General features: G+C 37.2%; 1 protein-coding gene across 1 annotated transcript; it reads left to right on the forward strand.

Annotated features, from left to right (window-relative positions):
• The first annotated feature begins 4,589 nt into the window (after positions 1-4,589).
• Positions 4,590-14,635, forward strand: LOC141632695 (uncharacterized). The gene is made up of 5 exons (XM_074445216.1): positions 4,590-4,768; positions 13,414-13,537; positions 13,620-13,910; positions 14,016-14,120; positions 14,213-14,635. Exons 1-5 carry the CDS (start codon positions 4,590-4,592, stop codon positions 14,633-14,635), a joined length of 1,122 nt encoding a protein of 373 aa, XP_074301317.1.
• Positions 14,636-15,905: the final 1,270 nt, after the last annotated feature.

A 15,905-nucleotide genomic window follows, 5' to 3' on the forward strand; every position in this document is an offset into this window, starting at 1 on the left:
CTATATATAAAAGAGGAGATATATGGACGTCGTTAACATTTCCCTCAACAATTCCGTTAGTTTTTTTGAATTGCTTCGAAACGTTTTTTTTAAGAAAAACAGTTGATCACGCTTAAGACGGTCTTAACTTAAGACCTCTCACAACCTACATTTATTTACACCTTTATTTTAATTAGGCGAGAGAGCCGTTTTAAATTATGACCGTCTTAAACAACAAATGGTGTTTAATAATTTTCAGTCATCACTTAGTTTCAGAAAGTATATTCTTTAGGAGGTCATATGTTTCAATTTCTGGAAAAATAAATTAAGAGAGTGTTTTCTTAAGACTAAATAAATAAAACGCTTGTCTAATCTTGGTGATTTTGGGTTGAATTGCGTGAATTCTTTTGAACCTTATATACTACTGTGTGAGGATGGTAAGATCAACTCAACTAACCCTTATAATAATTATCTCTTCTAACTCCCTGGCTCATACACCATTTTAATAACGAATGTAGGAAATTTTTCTTTATCTTTTAATCTGTGTACTGGTTTTCTTCTAATTTTAATATGAGTGATAATGTAGATATATCATATAAGGTTTATACTTAATTATCTTCTACAATCCATCATTTGAGACAAGAATATAGCAAGTGGTTGGGTGAGTCATATATGTGTAAATATCATAATTTTGACTTGATGAAATTTGCTTAGATTTAATATAGTTAATTTACTAAGTGTGATTATTATGTAGATTTATAATGAGGAGATCAAATCGAGAATGGATGTATGAAAGGTTGGATGACAATAAAAGACCTAGGATTGAGTTTATAAATGGAGTTCGTGAATTCATACAACACGCTAAGAGTCAACAATATTTTCAAGTGGAAAAAAAATTAAGGTGTCCATGTTTGAAGTGCAAGAATTTGAAATATTTAAATGAATATGAAGTAAAATCTCTTCTTATTGGCAAGGGTTTTTGTCCAAATTATTATGATTGGACTAGTCACGGTGAAGAGTTCATCCAAAATGAGGGAGAATCTAGTGAATTTGACAACACTTATAGGGAAATGGTGGTCGATGCTTTAGGTTCTAATGTGTTAGATATGCTAGAGGAACCTCCTATCAAAGATGAAGAGACTCCAAATCCCAAGTCGAAGTTATTTTTCGACATGTTAAATGCGGCTGCAAACCTTTGTACGAGGGGAGCAAAGTCTCCTTGTTGGAAGCGGCTGCAAGGATAATAACTTTAAAATGTGAGAACAATTTATCTCATAGATGCGTGGATGGGATTGCATCGTTGATTGAGGATGTTATTCCGGAAAATAACTCTATGACAAGAACATTTTACAACACTAAAAAGATTCTTAAAGGTTTAGAACTTCCTCATCAAAAGATTGACGCTTGCCCTGAAGGACATATGCTTTTCTGGAAGGAAGATGCACTGCTTGAGAAGTGTAGCAAGTGCGGCTTAGATAGGTACAAAAAAACTTCAAAGGGGAAGCGAGTAGCAGATAATGTCTTAACTTATTTCCCACTTACACCTCGGTTACAAAGGCTTTACGCAACAAAACACATTGCACGGGAAATGAGATGGCATAAGGAGAACCCCCGTGTTAGTGGGACAATGGCTCATCCAAGTGACAGTGATGCTTGGAAACATTTTGATTCAACCTATCCTGATTTTGCAAGTGATCCCCATAATGTTCGTTTAGGTCTTTGCACTGACGGTTTCTCACCATTTGGCAAGTTTGGGAAATCATACTCATGTTGGCCGGTAATGGTAACACCGTATAACCTACCACCTTGGTTATGTTTGAAGAGGCAGTTTATTTTTTTTATCATTGATTGTTCCTGGTCCTAAGAATCCAAAGAAAAACATAGATGTGTACATGCAACCGTTGGTGGAGGAGTTGAAACAATTGTGGGAGACTGGTGTACTCACGTACGATGTTTCCAAGAAACAAAATTTTTATCTAAAAGCATCCCTTATTTGGACCATTAATGATTTTCCAGCATATGGCATGTTGTCCGGCTGGTCCACTGCTGGACATAATGCATGTCCTTATTGTATGGAGAAAACTAAATCATTTCATCTTCCATTTGGAAAGAAAGAGAGTTGGTTTGATTGTCATAGACAATTCTTATCAATAGATCATCATTTTCGAAATAACAAGAATGCTTTCTTAAAAGATACAGTGGAAAAGGATCTTGCACCTCCAATATTGTCGGGACAAGAAGTATGGGAGCGGGTGTCAGACTTTCCAACGGTAATCAGTGGTACTCCGGAAGAGTTCAAGGAATTAAAAAAAATTGAAAAATGGTTGGTAAAAAAGAAGTATCTTTTGGGAGCTTCCTTATTGGAAATCGTTACTAATTTGACACAACCTGGATGTTATGCATATTGAGAAGAATTTCTTTGAGATGTTGATTAACACGGTGATGGATGTGAAAAATAAAACAACAGACACGATTACTTCAAGGAAAGACCTGCGTCTTTTTTGTCATCGTCCGAAATTACATATACGTAAGAGCGGGGATATTCCCAAGGCTCCTTTCGTTCTTGACAAATCTCAAAAGAAAGAGTTGTGTGAATGGGTGTCCAATTTGAAGTTCCCAGATGGGTATGCATCTGATTTGAGTAGGTGTGTGGATCTAAAAGAACTTAAGCTTCACGGAATGAAAAGCCATGATTGTCATGTATTTATGGAGCGTCTGTTACCTGTTGCTTTGAAACGGCTACTTCCAACAAATGTGTGGAATTCAATAACTGAGATTAGTCAGTTTTTTAGGGATTTGTGTGCTTCAACTATTAAAGCAAATGATATGACTCGTCTAGAGAAAAACATTGCAGAGATCATATGCAAAATGGAAATGATTTTCCCCCCTTCTTTTTTCAACTCCATGGAACATCTGCCGGTTCATTTACCATATGAAGCAAAAGTTGGTGGACCCGTTCAGTATAGGTGGATGTACCCTTTTGAGAGGTAAATTTTTTAATTACATTTCGTGATCAGTTAAATTAACCATGAAAAAACATTCATTATATCTTAGTAATTGTGTAGGTTTCTAAACCACTTGAAGCGTAAAGTTGGTAATAAAGCTCGTGTCGAGGGTTCTATATGCAATGCTTATTTAACGGAAGAGATATCGAACTTTTGTTCTATCTACTTTGAAGAGCATATAGACACAAAAACAAAAGATCTTGACCTTAACTCGAGAGAACAAACTGATTCAATTTTGCCCGAGCTTTTCCAAAAAGACGCGAAGGGTACCCCTAGTTCAAAGGGTAAAAAAAGGTACTTGGATGACAATGAATATGATCGAGCCCATATTTATGTTCTCACCAATTGTGAAGACGTATTAGAAGAGTTTGGGGGGTAAGATCATCTTCTTTTTAATAATATTACATAAATTTAGGAAGCATGAATCGTTGTGTACATCAAAATAAATAAAATTACATGTTTTTAAATTTCAGGAAATTCGAGGATTTTATTATTAAACAACATCCACAACTCTCCTTGAATGATGTTTGGAGTAAATTTGATGTAGAATTTCCAATATGGTTTAAAGATCAAGTAAGCGCTATAGTTGAACCAACATTTAATATACTATTCCGGCCTATATAACCTTTTTTTTTAATTAACACATTCATTTATCATAGGTGATTGGTTTGAATAATAACAATGATTTGCTACGAGCTTTAGCAATGGGTCCATCTAAACAGGTTCAATCATGGACACGTTATTCAATTAATGGGTTTAATTTTCACACATTCGGTTATGGAGAACATAAAACATCAATGAATTACGGGGTATGTGTTAGTTCTAGTGAGGATAATGACTATTATGGCATCTTACAAGAAGTCATTGAGTTAAGTTATGCTGGAAATCAAGAGATATATAAGGCTATCTTGTTCAAATGTGACTGGATGGATAACTCAAATAGAGGTACGCAAGTGCATCAGAAATATAGACTTGTCGAAGTTAATCGTACGAAGAAATATCAAAAAAATGAACCATTTATCCTGGCTCATCAAGCTCAACAAGTCTATTTCTCAACTTATCCAAACTCCAAAAAGAATGATCAATGGTGGGCTGTGTTTAAGACCAAGGCTAGAACACACATTGATGCTCCTGTCGATCCAGTTGTTTTTCAAGAAGAATTGGTCACAGAACATTCAATTTTGTCGGTGATTAATGAGGATGAATTAGATTATGGTGGAATTAATGAGGTGGAGGAGGGAGAGGAGGAGGAGGAGGAGGAAGATGAAATTATGGATGAAAATAAAGAAGACGAGAATGAAGAAGAAGAAGAAGAAGAAGAAGATGATGATGATGATGATGACGGCGACGACAACGACGAGGATGGTGATGATATTGAAAATGAACACGATGATATTGAGGATGAATAATTAGATTAAATTTTATATTTGCACCATTTTTTTTATATTATGGACATGTGTGTTTATCTTTACATTTTGATGTAATGTTTTACTAGTTCGTTATACTATGTTTTTATTTTTCAAATTATTAACGTTTTTAATCAAGATTCTAACTTTTTTTTCGTTTTATCTAATACTTTTTTTTGGAATAGTTTAGTAGTTAATTATGCCAGGAGGTAGAAAAAGAGGTCGTTCGAGCATACCAAGTGGAGAATGTATCCCTGAGAACGAGGACAGTGAGGTGTCTACTCAAGTTTCAGTAAAGGGAAAGAAAAAGTATAAGAAGACTCCAGCCCCGAGGACTCAAGATGGGAAAATCATTTTATCTTCCGAGGATAATATGTGGTAAGTACCTTTATAAGGTTCTAAGTGATTGTTGTGTGGTTAAACATAATTGTGACCACCTATATGTGTAAAGAAATTCACTAATTTAAACTGATCTTCTTAGGCTCAAAACATCTGGGCATTCAAAAACAGCTGTAAGACAATAAGGAATTCTAACTTATCAACAAAGTAACTACTACTATATAGTAGTCCGTAGTTCTTTATGTAAGAAAACCAACTTTGATCTAAACGTTGTTAGGTGTGAAGTTAGAAACCCGAGTTTGACCCTTCTTTCTTGCAAATTTTAGACATTTTTATACAAAATGTAAATTTTCAAATCATCAGTATTGTGCCTTTCTTTTATGGGTTATTTTAATTTGATGGGTTGTTATAATCTCATTAAGGCTGCCTTGCCTTTCATTAAGTGTGATCAAGAATCTCGTGGGGCTGCCTTTGTTGCTATTATGCATATAATTATAATGTTTTTATTACTCTTTTTTCAAGAACAATTGACATGAATAATCCGACCTTTGACCCGTCTTCCTAAAATAATCCCACCTTTTATTCATCTGAAAATAGTTTCACCTTTATACCATATAGTCTTTAAACAAGCCATATGACTGGTTGCTTGATTAACCGATTGCTTTTTTTTTTCTTTTCATTTAAATCATTCTTCTTGAGTCATTATCCTTAATTTATACAATACTATTCTACTTTGACACTACCAATACTCAAGTGCAGTACTTTTATCCCTCCTTACATTTTCCACCAGCACCATCGTCATTTCCCCTGCTTTATCTCTTATTTTCTCTCCCTCAAATCTATCTTCTTAGCAGAAAATTGAAAGATCGTAAAAATTTACAGTTTTTGATAGAAGAGAATTGCAACAATTAGAATAAATAATCATCAAATTCAAAAAGGAGTAACGAAGAAGGTATTATACAACTGGACCGTTGCTCTCCAATCTCTCCATATTTCTTATAGCAAGTTACTCTTAGTCTTATATAGCTATTAGTATTATACTCTTGTAATCTTTGCCTCTAATATGTTAGCAATTCCCAATGGAATACATCATCAATCTTTCTCATATACTTTACTTTGTTAGTTTGTCCTTGTCCTCTGTCCAATACAAAGTTTATACATTCAAAACCCGATTCCGAGTTATGAGTTGTTCTTGGTGTTATTATAAATTGTCTGGGCTGCTCAATTGTCGCTACTTAAGGGTAGAATGAATAGTGCAGGGTTTATTTTTTTTGTCTTCACAAGCTCGATTCTATCCCGGCGTCCATTAGTGATGGGCAGGAGTGATGAATGACGATGGAGGTGGCATCATGGTGGATTAGTTGTAGTATACCCTTGTTATTTCACCTTAGATAGTGTGTAAGATAGGCATCAATTCGTTCAAGGTGTTTGGCCTAGCATTATGCCAAATGCAAAAATAATGTAAAACATGACCATAATTGATTCTGATATAGTTAGAGCAAATCGTACATTGTGACATTGTAATACTCCGTATTTATAAGTCTTGGGGTACTCTATCGAGTAGCCCTTACTCTGTCGAGTAAGGGCAAGTTGCTAAATAAAATAGTTTCTGACCTGTTGGGTACTCGATCGAGTAGTCAGGGTACTCGATCGAGTAAGGGGTGATCGAGTACCTTGGGTACTGATCGAGTGTCCGTTTTTTACGGGGAGTTTTCTCGGGTTTTGTTAATTATGCGATTAAGGTATGTAAACATAATCGTCATTGTTTTAAATCACTTTTGCAAAACCTAAAACCCTGTTTAAGAGAGAAAGCATCAAGTTCATCTTCCTAATCGCATTCTTAGCAATTCCGGAGTTCGACGGTCGGTTCTTGTCGTTGTTCGTGTCGTTGAGTTCCTTGCGTCAAGGGTAAGCTTTTAACGTAATTTTTATAATGTTTAGTTAAGTTTGGTTAAACCCTAATTTAGGAATTGGGGGTTTTTATGTGTAGTATGTGATGTATGGCCTATGTGTTTTATATGATAGGAGGAGGGTTCGTAGAAGAGGCGTCTTGATACACCGTAGATACGATCCGCTTGTTGTGCTTTCCGGGTAGGATTTCCTACTCGCATTAGTCCCATAATGGGATATTGGTGATGTGCGGTAGTTAGTTGTTTGATATGATGATTGTGATTGTGATTGTGATTGTGGTTGTGTTTGTTGATGGTTCTCGAGATGCGTTCTCGGCTGAGTGGGGTCACTTGCGGGAGTGATCTCACGCCCTAGTTTCGCCCTTCGTGGAACCCGCCACGAAAGGGGATGTGCACATTAATGGGACAGGTTATCGCTCGTACGATGAGCGGGCTTAGGTGGAAACGGCCGGTCCCCCATCGCGGCAGTGGTCCAAAGGGATACGGTCGATTGAGACGATGGGAGTTGGTGGTGTGTGTGTGTGTGTGTGTGATTCAAATTGGCTCTGCTTATCTTATTGTTGATATATATTGAATTGTGTGATTAGTATTGACCCCGTTTAAATGTTTTAAAAACTGTGGTGATCCATTCGGGGTGGTGAGCAGCTTATTGAGCAGTGTGATATGACGCGTATGGGATAGCCGGGATGAGTCACCACGTGGCGCTTAGAAGTCTTCCGTTTGTGTCGACGAAGTCTAGTAGCTTTGATAGTTTTAGTCAGTAGACCGTATGAGAGCCTTGTAATTTTTTTATTAGTTTTGGTTTGAACCCTAATCACTTAATCTATAATTACTTTAAAAGTACGTTTCTTTATTGTCTTATGATATTCGGTACCTCGGGCAACCGAGATGGTAGTATCCTTATACCAGAGTGGTCCTGGTAAGGCACTTGGAGTATGGGGTGTTACAAATGGTATCGTAGAGACGATTTTGGAACCAGTAACAAATGAACATAATGAACATAGGGAGTCTAATAAAATGAACCTGGTGTATGTGTAATGGGAGCCCCAACTGATGCTAGGTTTTGGGTGAGTAGGCGCCCTCATTTCAAAATCTTGGCCCCATGATACTTAAGCCAGTCACATGGTATGGGAACGTGGAGTCCGTGTGTATATGTGCGACGTGTATGTTAATTGTGCTGTATATGGTTTGTTGAAAGCATGTTGCATGATAGTTGGTTGACATGTTGGTTGGAATCGTTGGGAAAGTATATGAGAATGATGAATGATATGGTAGAAAAAGAAAGTAGTTCGTATATGATGATGTGTGATGAAGTGGATTTGTAATGTTGTTGTATTAGCAACATGGAAATAGGATTTGTAGTGTATGGGTGTGGTTTGTGTTATGAAAAGTTATGAAAATTTAAAACATGCGAGTAATACATGATTGAAAGTTGAATGTTATATGAGCATGATAGATGGTAATGTTTGGCTTTGGTAAGTAGTAACATGAAGAATAGAGGTTCAATGATATGTGTTTTATATAACGAATTGGATGAAAAGCATGACGGTTGTTTATAACGTGGCACTTGATAACACGAAGTAGATTATTTTGTTAATTGTATGAGGAGTCGCGCAGATTTGAATGCGTAGTTGTAATCATAATGTTGAAATAATAATGAATGCATAGTACGTTGGGGTATGTGAGATAACATGCGGGTAGTATTCACGAGTCTGCATGACTCGATCGAGTGGGTTTGATTCGATCGAGTGGGTACTTGTCGTTATTTTGACCAGAATCGTGTTTTTGGGCACTCGATCGAGTACCTCGGGCACTCGATCGAGTATGGGGTCACTCGATCGAGTAGCCGGGCTACTCGGTCGAGTAAGTCGAGATCGAAGGTCCGTTTGGGTTAAGTCGGGGCACTCGATCAAGCATGTTGGGCACTCGATCGAGTAGCCTCAACTCGATCGAGTAGGTTCCGTACTGATCGAGTGGGGTCCGTGCAGGTCATATGCGTATTTCGGGTCATATGTTTGTCTTTTGACATTCGTTGCATATTACGTTTAATTCAAAGGTGTTGTATTACTTCTTTATGCATTGTTTTACGTATGTGTTGGTCCTGGAGCGTAAGTTACCCAATCTTATGATGTAAAGAGTGGCACTATGATGAGTATGAGTTCGGTGGGGAGGACATGAGTTATATGTGATTATGATAGATGGTGGAAAAAGAAAAGGAAGATTGGTATAGTCTATTGAGGCATGGCGCACGTTTTGCGAGACGGGATGAGTGATATGATTGTGTGTTGAGTAATGTAAAAATAAGTGAATATAGGCAAGGGATAATGTGAGTATAATGAACGTGAGAATGAAAAGATTGAAAGTAAGAATGTGGATAGTGGCAACTTGAGATGTGTAAAGAGTTATGGAGGGAAATGGTTAGGAGTCGTGTGGGTTATGGATTTATGTAGTGAAAGTTCGTTTAAAGGGGTTGAGAAGAGTAATACATAGTGAACTTTGTGGAGACATGTCGCGAGGTGTATTTGTGGACAAAGGAGTGAGTTTGGGAGGTTTGGTTTATTAAAAGATGAAACTATTGTGTGATTTCCTTGGGTAATTAACGGTATTAAATGAATTCTGATTTCTAGAAATGTAAAAAGGGAGATGCAATTGTTTGAACATTAAACGTTGGTTCTATGGATAGATTAGTGGCAAGTATGAGTGATAACATAACAAGAGAAGATCCATGGTAAGAAAGAGTGAGATGATGTCGGTAGCAAATAATGGAATTGAGTTTTGGAGCAATGAAGGGGTAACCAGATTTCTAAAGAGTTAGCTAGAAGGAATAAGGAGTTGAACTATTAATTGGTATTATTGAGTGTAAAGAGAAAAGAAGGATAAAAGTAAGCTGAGGAAAATGTTCACCGGAGCTATGTGATATAAAGATAAGGAATCATCGAAATATGTGATGGTATCACGAGGATGTTAGCTAAAGGTTATATAGGAGTTTCAGGACAACATGATTGGTAATGAGTTTCGAGGAATTAAGGGAGTAAGAAGTTGGTGGAGTATCGGCACGATACGAGATATTTGGTGGAGAGCTGAATGACAACACAAATAAGATAGCATTGGGAATAATGTTGAGGTAATTTTGTGGATGGGTTTGATATTCGTTATTTGCAATGTTAATCAAACATAGGAGAAAAACCATGTTATTTTGGTATGGGTGTAAGAGATTTGATATACGAGGCGTGGTGGCATTGTGGTGTTATCACTAGTGGTTAAGAGTGATGGTATATTAGAAAGGTAGCAATTCTAAAGAGGTTGATTTGGTAGGGACCTGATTGTTGTGTATGATTGTGAGAGGGTATAAGATGTGGTTAGATGAGGCGGACGCTATTAGTTGAATAGTGAAGGTATGGTTATATTTGGCAGGAAGTGATGGTTGTGCGAATGGGGGAATATGTTATGAGGGGCATATGAGTTAAACTCGGGCGGCATGTAACCTTTTTCGAGTGGTAACTTACGTGGTCAGGATTGACTAGTTGGTTGTGATTACGGGTCTATGATATGTGTAAATGTTTGTGTGAGGTTCTGACCTCACAAGAAGTGGTATGGTGTGATAATTATAAAGTTGTTTTATGAATGTTCTGCAATATATATGTTGGACACGGTAATTTAATTGAATGATATCCAAAAAGGTAATAACTTGATTGATTTGACATGGCTAGTTATAATTTTATGTGTATTGATAACACATGTGTATTCCGTGAAATGGTAGAGATGATGTTCATGAGATGCTTATCTGTTTATCCACATAATATGTTGCGTGGTGATTTAATAAAGTGGATTTGAGTAAGTTTTTCTTGTTCAAGAAGTTATGTTGAGTCGGATTTATGGGATTGTGTATGTTGTGATGTCTATCGATGCGGTTGTGGTGCCTCGGGTGGTGATCCGGGCACGATATTTAGTGTTGGGATGCGGGTATTTTCGCACTACGGTGTGGCTGTTGGTGGCGGTGTTGTAATGCCGTCACCGGTTGTGGTGGAGTAGGCGGGATGATTATGATTCGAGTTTCGAAAGTACATACCAATTATACATAGATTGTTGTTTCGTTTGTTGTTGTTTCCTGTGAGTTTCAGTTTGTGCTGATAGACAGTTGTCTTGTTTATTCATGTTTTCTTTACCAGGTTAAGTTGGGAATGAGGTAGAGTATGATATGAAATAGAGTTGTATATGTTTTCGTTGTTGTCATGGGATAGTGATATTCTCATTGATGGGACACGGTTGTGAAGAGAGTTGTTACTGATAATTTTGATCTTGTTTTTCAGATGAGACATCGGTAGACATGGTAATGGAAAATGATTCGTGGAACATGTGTTGTAATGATCTGAAAGCGGCAGGTAGTTCATAATCTTTTGTTGAGACAGTGAGTGTAGGGTGTTGGGGAAATTAGTGTCATGTTAAGTTGTGTATGAATTTTGCGGTAATGAAAGAAAGAACTTGAGGATCTAGTGTGCGTGTACGTAACGAGTGCGGATCGTGAGTTATGCTTCTGGGAGATAAGTGCCTTACGTAGAGAGGTATGTTGTTTGGCAAAGAATAATGAAGAGTGGGTATGGTGATTTGCTACGAGTTTATAGTATAGGTTAGGTGCGTTTCTTTGAATGAGTTGAGGAATGGGAAATGTTTATGTATGGGAGCCTTGGATATAAGAATGGTGAGTGTTTGGTTTATAGACGGTTATCTTTGACATGTGGTGGTACAGAGGGTAATGAGATATAGATATGGTTTGGTATTAGTGAGTTACGAGGACGTAACATTTGTCTTAAGAGGAGTAGGATGCGATAAAACAGATTTTGATGGTTGTACATATGGTAATATATTCGGAAGTTGAGTCTTGATGTAGAATAAAAGATCGATTCGTGTTGTGGGTGATTTTATTAAAGGTCATGACCGTGCTTGTAGTAGCGTGATGTTTAGGAGTGTGAGAATATTTCGCTAGTATTGACAGTTGGATGATGAGGTTACGAGTGTGAGTAAACTTCGAGGACGAAGTTCCTTTTAAGGGTGGTAGAATGTAACATCCCGTTTGATGTCTATGAGTGTCTTAGTATTGGATTTGATAGTTGATGATATTATGGAGCTAGCAGCATTAGAGGATGGTAGTTGGTTATGTATGGAGTTGGTATCGTGAGAGATATATATGTGGTAGATTCGGTATAGTGAGTCATGTGGTGGAAGTAAACATAGTTGGTGGAGTGGGTGTTAAGAGAGGGAAGACTGTAATACTCCGTATTTATAAGTCTTGGGGTACTCTATCGAGTAGCCCTTACTCTGTCGAGTAAGGGCAAGTTGCGAAATAAAATAGTTTCTGACTGTTGGGTACTCGATCGAGTAGTCAGGGTACTCGATCGAGTAAGGGGGTACTCGATCGAGTACCTTGGGTACTGATCGAGTGTCCTATTTTTTACGGGGAGTTTTCTCGGGTTTTGTTAATTATGCGATTAAGGTATTTAAACATAATCGTCATTGTTTTAAATCACTTTTGCAAAACCTAAAACCCCGTTTAAGAGAGAAAGCAAAGTTCATCTTCCTAATCGCATTCTTAGCAATTCCCGGAGTTCAGACGGTCGGTTCTTGTCGTTGTTCGTGTCGTTGAGTTCCTTGCGTCAAGGGTAAGCTTTTAACGTAATTTTTATAATGTTTAGTTAAGTTTGGTTAAACCCTAATTTAGGAATTGGGGGTTTTTATGTGTAGTATGTGATGTATGGCCTATGTGTGTTATATGATAGAGGAGGGTTCGTAGAAGAGGCGTCTTGATACAAATTGTAGATACAGTCTGCTTGTTGTGCTTTCCAGGTAGGATTTCCTACTCAGTATTAGTCCCATAATGGGATATTGGTGATGTGCGGTAGTTAGTTGTTTGATATGATGATTGTGATTGTGATTGTGATTGTGGTTGTGTTTGTTGATGGTTCTCGAGATGCGTTCTCGGCTGAGTGGGGTCACTTGCGGGAGTGATCTCACGCCCTAGTTTCACCCTTCGTGGAACCCGCCACGAAAAGGGATGTGCACATTAATGGGACAGGGTTATCGCTCGTACGATGAGCGGGGCTTAGGTGGGAACGGCTGCGGTCCCCCATCGCGTGGTGGTCCAAAGTGGACGGTCATTATTGAGACGATGGGAGTTGGTGGTGTGTGTGTGTGTGTGTGTGTGATTCAAATTCATTGTCTGTTTATCTTATTGTTGATATATATATTGAATTGTGTGATTAGTACTGACCCCGTTTAAATGTTTTAAAAAACTGTGGTGATCCATTCGGGGTGGTGAGCAGTTATTGAGCAGGTGTGATATGACGCGTATGGGATAGTCAATGAGTCACCACGTGGCGCTTAGAAGTCTTCCGCTGTGTCGACGAAGTCTAGTAGCTTTGATAGTTTTAGTCAGAGACCGTATGAGAACCTTGTAATTTCTTTTATTAGTTTTGGTTTGAACCTGTAATCACTTAATCTATAATTACTTTAAAAGTACGGTTCTTTATTGTCTTATGATATTCAGTACCTCGGGCAACCGAGATGGTAGTATCCTTATACCTGAGTGGTCCTGGTAAGGCACTTGGAGTATGGGGGTGTTACAGACATAGTGACAGTACTCTAAATTCAGAGAAGTCATGGATTGAGCTTTTGAACATGGTACGTATCATGCAATGCATAATGGAAAGTGGTTGCTCCCAAAATATCATTATATTTAAATATTGTATGTGTGTCGTTTTTTGCTTGTTTTCGTTTTAGGTTTGGTCATCCGGATGTTTCACAGGAAGTTGCAACTACAATAAGGACTAACTTCACCGTTTTTTGCCCAACTTGGAAAAAGACTCCTGAAGAGGTCCGTGTAAAGTGGTGGAATGTCTTCAAGGTAAAAACATTTTTAGTTTCATTACGAAAATACTTTAAAATTACAGTTTTTTGCTCATTCAAATTTTTTTACATCATTGTAGGATAAGGTTGTTTACCACTCTGACCCGGAGGCCGATGTTAAGAAGGCTTTCTTTGATACGGCAGGAGATCGTCTTCGGGACATACTCCATTACGTGAACACTGATGATGAGAAGCCTGATTGGATGCCAGCGACCTCTTTTACGGAACTGAAAGCTTATAGAAATAGTGATGCGTTTAAAAAGATGTCTCAAAGTGGAAAAGCTAATCGGGCAAAGCACGCAGTCGATGGCAAAATTCCAGGAACTCATAACATGGGTTCTATTTCTAGTATTGAGCTCGCGGAGCGAATGGTAAGCAAATCAACTCTATATTTCTTTTGTTACTTTCACAATATGAAACAAATAGAAAACTTACACATTTTATATACTAATAATGTATGAAATTTGAATTAATAGATTAGAGATGATAAAGAGGGGAAAATACCAACGGCTTTTGATTTATTCATTCAAGTCCATTCCCACAACGGTGTGCTCGCTGATAAAAAGTCCGAAGAAATAAAGGTGATATATACTAGCATTAACATTTCATTTATTTTTGTTTTAAAATTAGTTTACATATTATAGTTCTTATTGTGTTTGTTTTTTTTTTGTAGAAAAAATTTGAATCTCGAAAGGAAGAATTGTTGGAAAAAGGAGAAGATTTTGATGAAGATGAACTTTTCGTTGAAGTTGCGGGTGGCTTTCATAAGGGCCGTTTGTATGGCATTGGTAGTGCTGCTGATATTTATATCAAGAGGCCGTCTACTTATTCAACACCTGGATCTACCGCTACTTCTTACATTGGTACCGGGATACTTAGTAGGGTGCAAGCGGAAAATGCTAAGCTTAAAGAAGAAAATCAAAAGTTAAAGGAGGAGACTCAAGCGCGATTCAACAAGACGGATGAAACAATCGTGAAAATGCAAGAAACATTGCACACTATTTCCGCCACATGCTCCCAGTTCACTCATTTTTTTCGCCGAGATCCCAATGAAGATGGAGATAGTGGGGCGGAAACATCATTTGGAAGGGTTTAGATGACTTTATGTTTACTTTGAAGGATATGTTATGAATAATTCATGTTTTGTACTTGATGAAGTTTTATATTCGGAACATAATACTCGACATTTTTTTCAATTATTCAAAACTTGAAATCTTGTTCTATAATGCAGTTTTTGCGTGGAATTGTGGCCTCCCGATTTGCGGTTGAGTGATGATGAATGGTTGTTTATTATTTTGTGCAGGGATGGATTTGGGTAATTGAGCATGCTATAAAACGGGTCGACTATGCCTAATTCTTATGTTCCTACAGGAATTTTCGAAATTTCCTACAAAAATGCGTAGGTAAAATAGTATAATAGTCACCGACAGATAGTACTAGGTTCCTACGGATTTTCGTAGGATGTTTAACTCCTCCGACCGAATTTTCGACATTTCTACGAAAATCCGTAGGTACAATAGTATAATAATGACCGACAGATAATACTACATTCCTACGGAATTGTCGTAGGATGTTTAATTCTTCCGACGAAATTTCGTAGGAAGGTTTTGTTAGTCGAATAATCCGTGAAATTTTAAAATCCGTAGGGAGGTCCGTAGGACTTAAATTTACCGACAAAAAAACCGTCGGAATAACCCTTTTTTCCGACGAGAAATTCCGACGGACCCGTTCCTACGAAAATTCCGTAGGAAATTGCGTATTCCTACGGTTTTAATATGTGTTCCGACGGAAATCGTCCGTAGGAAACAAGCTTATTTCTTGTAGTGTATGTAACTTAGTTTGATATTCACCATAAGACACAATTATATTCACTTTAACTTTAATGAATACGGTGGTTTATTTTGATGATTATGATTCATAAACTTGATAAATTTGAGTATAAATAGATTAAAATTATGAATTTAATGAATTTGATAAGATTTTAATAAACTTGTAAATTGAGTAGTTTTAAAAAGATGACCAAACATATGGTATGCAAGATGTAGTAGTAGGTAATTATTTTTTTTATTTTTCTTTTTTTCCCTCTATTACAACTATGACAGTATCATGCTCCCTGCTCTTGGGAGTAGGATATAATTTACCTTTTGATTAGATTTAGGTAAAAGGGTAGTATATGGAAATTTTATGAAAAAAATGTATATGAAAGTTTAAAGTCCGTATGTGAAAAACTAATTCCGTTTGTGAATTTGTATACATTTTGTCTAGCTCATTTTTAAAGAAGGACCTTGTAAAGTGTATTTTAGGGAGTTTACATAAGCCCAATACAGGCCCATCAAAAAGGACTAAGAAACAAGTAATTTGGTCAT

This window comes from Silene latifolia, chromosome Y, assembly GCF_048544455.1.
Source record: "Silene latifolia isolate original U9 population chromosome Y, ASM4854445v1, whole genome shotgun sequence".
Classification (NCBI taxonomy): Eukaryota; Viridiplantae; Streptophyta; class Magnoliopsida; order Caryophyllales; family Caryophyllaceae; genus Silene; species Silene latifolia.

Coding starts and splice junctions, on each gene's coding strand:
- LOC141632695 (XM_074445216.1), top strand. CDS start 4,590: ATGCCAGGAGGTAGAAAAAGAGGTCGTTCGAGCATACCAAGTGGAGAA. Junction 4,769..13,413: donor TCTTCCGAGGATAATATGTG/GTAAGTACCTTT, acceptor TTTTCGTTTTAG/GTTTGGTCATCCGGATGTTT. Junction 14,121..14,212: donor AAAAGTCCGAAGAAATAAAG/GTGATATATACT, acceptor TTTTTTTTGTAG/AAAAAATTTGAATCTCGAAA.